General features: G+C 54.2%; 1 protein-coding gene across 1 annotated transcript in view; it reads right to left on the reverse strand.

The window, feature by feature from the left end:
* Positions 1 to 6,087, reverse strand: part of ZNF362 (zinc finger protein 362) — a 9,634-nt gene extending 3,547 nt beyond the window's left edge. The window contains 3 exon segments of the mRNA XM_031062963.1: positions 4,769 to 4,853; positions 4,964 to 4,990; positions 5,924 to 6,087. Of these exon segments, the coding sequence (XP_030918823.1) occupies positions 4,769 to 4,853; positions 4,964 to 4,990; positions 5,924 to 5,948 (137 nt within the window). The 5' untranslated portion in view covers positions 5,949 to 6,087.
* Between the last annotated feature and the right edge of the window lie 31 nt (positions 6,088 to 6,118).

Here is a 6,118-nt window from a genome sequence, read left to right on the forward strand (position 1 = left end):
ACATGGCTGGCTGCCACATCATCCCCCTGCCCTTCCACTTGAACCCCCAAAACAAACCATCACCCCCCCAAGAAGCAAGACCCAGATTCTCAGCAAAGGCAGGGAGCTGGCAAGGGGGGCAGGACTGGGGAACCTCCCCTGAGCATCTTCCCCAGTGAAAACTCCTGTAGGATCAGGGGGACACCAAGCACCTGCCTGCTCAAAGACCACAAATCACTGGTGAGTGCACTAGGACACTATTTGGAAAAGGAGGAAGCTGAAATTTGGGGAAAACCCCCAAGTCTCCCAAGCTCTGGAAGTATTTGTCCCGTCCAGGAAGGGATTAGAGGTGGATGGGACACTGCCATGGGAGAGGGCAAGCACATTGAACCCAACAGCAATCCCAGCTGAATCCCCCTAAAAACACCTCCAAAGCCAAGAGAAGTGCCTGTGACACCCAGGAGCAGCTCAACAGGAACACCAGGAACCAGCAGGGCTGGGAGATTTATGGACATGCTTGAAGGTGTTGGGAAAATTCACCCTAAATCCATCTTTGGGTAATGGGAAACAGCTGGAAGGAGGCAGCAAGAGGATGATCCCAGCAGAGCAGCCCATAGCATCACCAAGCATCACCACCCCAGCAAATCCCATTACAGGGGCATGAGGGTAAGCATCTGTAGGATCCTGATGGGATGTATGGGAGGGGGTCCCCCAGGAGCTCTGGCTCCAAACTAAACCAGGCCATGGCAAGGAATCCAGGAGAAACAAGAGCAATGTCTCCAGCAAAGTGCGTCCCCAGAAGCTTTGGGGCTGGCAGGATTTGGGGATGATGAGCCTTCCTCCTCTTCCTCCTCACACTCGCTGCCCCAGGTTTCAAACACACTCTGAGCTCCCCATAGGTAGGTGGGCAGCAGCCAGAGAAAGGGAATCCTGGTCCCACCAGAATGTAACATCCCAGCAGCTACCCCAGCCTGAAGAAGCTGTGGGATGGACCATGCCCATTTTGGGAGGAAACCAAAGCAGGGAGGAAGGAACCACCTGCCCCTTGTGCTACGGAGCAGCCTGGCACAGGACAAGGTGTGCTCCAGGGTATCAAGGAATGGGAGCAGTTTCTCATGGCAGACCTCAACACCACAGACTGTCCAGGACACCAACCAGGCATCAGCTTTGGGAACTCCCCAGTCTTGAACCACTCCAGGTCACCTCCCACTGCTCAAGCACCGAATTTTAGGGTTTGGAAGTGATAGCAGGTCCGGATCCCAGCGGCACAGGGGGAGCCACAGAACAGGAATTCGCTGGGGATGTTAAATGCACCTTCCCAAGCACGGACGCAGCCGCTGCCAGCTCCTTTGTGTAATTATATATGTACCCACAGGCCGCCCACAGCGTGCATTTACCCACTGGCTACGTGTGTGTGTGTGTATATATACACACATATATAAGATCTCTTGGGATGATGGGCACGGGATGAGGGATGCCAGTGCCAGCATGAGGGGCTGGACACCAGGGACAAAAGCAGAGCTGGCAGCAGGGAATCCCTTGTATAGAGGCAGGCAGGGAGCAGGAGCTCAGGCAGGAGGGCTCTGAGCCCCCTAAGCACGACCAAGCACCCCAGCAGCAATCCCCCACCCCAGAGCAGCCGTGGGAAAACAGGAAACTGGAGCTATGATTAGAAAAGGGTTTTTTGGAGCTGATCCCCCATCTCAGCAGGTGCCCCGTGACCTCTGTCCTTCCCATCCGTCCATCTGTCCATCCTTCTCCCTGTCCCGACAGCACGCCGGGCTCCAGCGGAGCCGGCAGCAGCACCCAGACAGATCAAAGCCACCAGCGTGGCCCCCCAACCATCACCAGGACACAGCACCAACCCTACATCAGACCCAGGATCCTTCCTGCAAAGCTGGAGAGGCACAAAGGGTATTTTGGGGAGAAAAGCACAAATATCACGTGTTTCCCCACCCCCACCTGAGGAGGGCTTACTAAAGAAATGAGAAATTATTTGCAAAACCACCACACTCAGAGCTGGATGAACAAGAGGGAAGAAATGGTCGGCGTTGCCAAAATAATTCTAAAAATCCCTGTTCCTGTCCCGATTTAATGTTACAAATTGTGCAGTGTTTCGTCGGGAGCGGCGTCCCCTTCTCTGGGGCTGGGAAACGGAGTGGGAGGGGGAAGAAGGCAGATGGAAAAAAAAGTATATATATATATATATATAAAAACTCCCTTTTTCTCTATTCTCAGCTAACTATGAAAAATGGAAGCTGACATGCAGCAAAGGTGGAAAAAAAAGAAAATCCATTAAAATGGAAATTATGAAGGGTAGGGAATGCTGCGGCACGTCTCCCCCCAGCTCTGCAGGGCACAGGGGGGTGGTAGGGCTCTCTGTGCCCCTCCAGTTTTTTGGCTGGGCAGGGGGTAACATCTCTTGGGTAACATCTCCAGTGGCGTGGGGTCCTGTGGTCCAAACCATGGTGGGAAGAGCCCCTGACATCCTCCACAGGCACCAGATTTGGCTGCTGAGGGGTTGTCGAAGGTTATCCCCAGAGACAAGGTGGGCGCCCAAAGCATGGTGGAGACCCAAGCAGCCCAGCCAGAAGAGAGGGATGTGGGAAGAGCAAGCAGGAAGATGCACAGAGCCCCAAAACCACGGGCTGAAACCCAAATTCCCCAGAGCAGCACAGTACCCGGCATCACCGCTCTGCCGGGCCAAGGGGGGAAGCAGCAGCACCCTAAAAAGAGACCAAAATCCTCCTGGCCTCCGCACCCAGGGGGAGGGAAGAGCGAGGCTCCAGATTGATGGGAGGTAGATGATGGCACGGGTGGGCACGAGCTCACTAGAGCCTTCCAACTTCCTACCCAACTGCCGCTAAGTCAAGCTACAGTTCTCTAGGGAACGCCTCTACCTTGGCAGCCCTCTCTGTCTCGCCTTCGCTGAAATAAAAAGAAACAAGAGATTTCTTTTCACGCCACCGCCGAGAGAAAAGGGGCAGCTCCCAGGGACCGGTGAGCGACCACCAACCTGGTACAGCCTGAAAGTGGGGGGTCTGGGAGGAGAGGGGAGGCATTCGGGGTGATCAGAGCAGCACTTAGTAGCTAAACGTGTCCTCGACCGAGCAAGACAGTGAGTTTGGTGTCCCCAAGTATCCCAGCAAGAGCATCAGGGCAGAGGTCCCACCCCCCGTGGCAAGCGGCGAGTGCAGGAAAGCCGGCGGCGGCCAGAGACGGCGCACGGGGGAGAACCAAGCCGGGGCATGGATGTACCCTGAGCGCTCCCCACCAAACCCCAGCACGTCCTTCCCAACACAGCCCACACCAGGGATGGTCCCTGGGCCGGGGAACCCAGCTCTGCCTTCCACCATGCCTCAGTTTCCCCCCCAAAACACAAGGCCGTGGCCGCTGTCCCCTCTTAAGAACAAGTTTCCCTGGGGTTCACCTGGAGCAGGAGGAGTTTTGGAGGGAAAGCAAGTGCCCATCCACAAAACCTGCGTCCCAAAGCCACCAGGGTAGGAACCAGCATCTAGCACCATCCTCAGGGAACGCACATCCCTCCTGCCCAGACTGTCCTCATCCAGAAGGATTCACCCCAAGGCGAAGGGGGCAGAAGGCAGGCATGGCTGCGAAGCAGGAACGCCGGGCGAGCCCCCTGTGGCTCGGGGAGGGGGTGGCCTGCACGCCACAAGAATTCACCCAAGATGGAACCAATTAAACCCCTGGCTTCCGCCCCCCGAAGGGCCCTGGGCTGGGGCTTCTCCTTCTGCACTTCCAGCAAAACCAACCCAAAATGAGCCCCCAGCCTGGACCGAGGGTCCCCACGCAGGAAAAGGGGTGCACGGGGCAGGGTGAGGAACCAAGCACCACTAGCAAGCGGGAGGGGAGGCAAAGCCACGCTGGAGACCCCCACACGGCACCCAACTCGGGGGTGGAGGAGGGGGGACCAGGGTGGCAACACTCCCAAAAGATGGGGGCCAAGGCGGTGTGACCCCAAATCCACAGTTTGGGTCCAGTGACCCAGCAAAGGGGACACGGGGACAGCCCGCAGGGAGACCCAGAGCCCATGAGGTGACACACCAGACACAGGGCACACATGCCCCACAAAACACAGCACTCCCCAGCCTGAGGGGGTCCTGCTCCCCCAGACCTCAAACACACCCGCTCCCCCCCAAAAGAGACCAGCCAGGCACCCTGCTAGGCAAAGGCAGCACCGCAAATCAGCCTGGGGCAAATGCCCACCCCCCAGCAGCACAGGGGGGGTCACTCCTGGGTGACAGCACGCAGGGAAACCGAGGCACAGGCAGGGGATCACCCTGAGGAGGGAGTGAGAGCACCGAATCCAACATGCACTTGCCCTGACATCGCGCCCAACGACCAAAAATCCACATTTTTAAGGGAAAAAGCAGAAGGTGGGGGGGTTGAGGGCGAACGTTATTATTTTATGCATATAAAGGCACATTACTTAAAAGGGAAATATCAAGGGGTCACACATACCCTGGGAGAGGGGTCCCCTCCCTGCAGAGGGGCTAGGCAAGGAGTCCCTCACACCCCCAAAATACCCCAAAAAACACCATGCCCCCGCTTATATAGAAATATATATACACACATATAATACCTGGATTCTGGTGTGCATATATATATTATTTCCATAAGCACACACACATAATCACATGCATGCACACCGTTGCATTAGATGCGATTTTAAGCTGTAACTGTATAAAAGCAGGGTTTTTTTTGGTTGGGTTTTTTGTTTTTTGTTTTTTCCTCCCTGTGATCCCCTCGATCCAGCCATCATGCCCACCTCTGCGAGTACTGGCGTTGCTTCCCCTTATCCGCGTCCATCTCCAGCTCTAGCTGAGACCGGGTGCTGCACGTGGGGCGTTTTTCTACGGGGGGACAAGGAGGAGGACAACTTCACACACCCCGAACCCCCCGCCAGCCCCCGGCGCGCGAGATCCCACAGCGGAGGAACAAAAGCGAAGCGGCTCCGACCTACCCGACCCGTGGGAACGTGGGGTTTTGCCTGAAAATAGAGAGAAAACAACAAAAAAAAAAAAAAAAAAGGAAAATAAAAACAAAACAAAACAAAAATAAAAAAAATAGTGGGTTTTTTTTATAGCCCCGCTCACCCCCGAGCTGTTGGGAAAGCTGAGGGATGGGGAGCTGGCTGGAAAAACTGGGGGTGAAATCCATCCCCTTGCCCTGGACCCTCCGCCTCTCGGCAAATCGCACGCCGTGAGGGACTTAAAAAAACTTTTTTTACCTCTCTGCTAAAATATCACTTTATAATCTCAAAGGCCTCGGGCTCGAAGCCGCTTTCACCTGCTCCATCCTCCCCAGGTTAAAAAACCCGGCTGCTATCCGAAGGACCGCAGGCTTGGGGGGGGAAAAAATAACCCAACAAGGAGCATCCTCCAACCTTGAAGGGAGAAAAAGAAATCAAAATCATCGAATTCATCATTCCTGGGTTCAAATCCATCACTGTGGCCACGCCGGCTCTAAGCTCCCCCCCCAGGCCCCCCGACGTGGCCAGGAGATTATGGATGTATAAATAGTATATGGCTAAATATATGTTGGAGAGGGACAGACAGACCTCTGGGACACAGCCACAGAAATTTGGGTCCCTCGCTAAAGCTGCCGCATTCCTGCCAAAAACGCCATGAAAAAAATATCTCCCCCCTCCATTAGACCTTCCAGCCAGCGAGACCACTTTTCTAGACAAAACCAGTTAATGCAGAAAACAGCGAAGAAAAGGAGGAGAAGAGGAAGGAGAAAAGGAATTAAAATGGTGAAAATTATAATAATGGTGATTATGATGATGGTAATGATAATATTCAGCCCCTGCGCTGCTTCTGCCACCTCCTGTAAGCAAAAAAAGTCAGAAAAAAAAGCCAAGAATGCATTAAAAAAGCAAACCCCCCCCTCCAAAACATGCAACATCCACAAAAATAGGTACGTTCGGCTGCAATTAACTTTTCCATTAGACCATCCAGAGGGAAAGAAAAAGGGAAAATCCTGGTAAATGGGTATTTTCCTCGATGTCGTCCCCCCCGTTTTTCCCCCCTTTTTTTCTCTCTCTTTTCCTTCTTCTTCCTGCTTGGAGGGGGGGGTGGGGGGGTTGGTGGAATAATGATGATAATAATGAAAAAAA

The sequence above is a fragment of the Geospiza fortis genome, unplaced genomic scaffold (genome assembly GCF_000277835.1).
Source record: "Geospiza fortis unplaced genomic scaffold, GeoFor_1.0 scaffold4, whole genome shotgun sequence".
Classification (NCBI taxonomy): Eukaryota; Metazoa; Chordata; class Aves; order Passeriformes; family Thraupidae; genus Geospiza; species Geospiza fortis.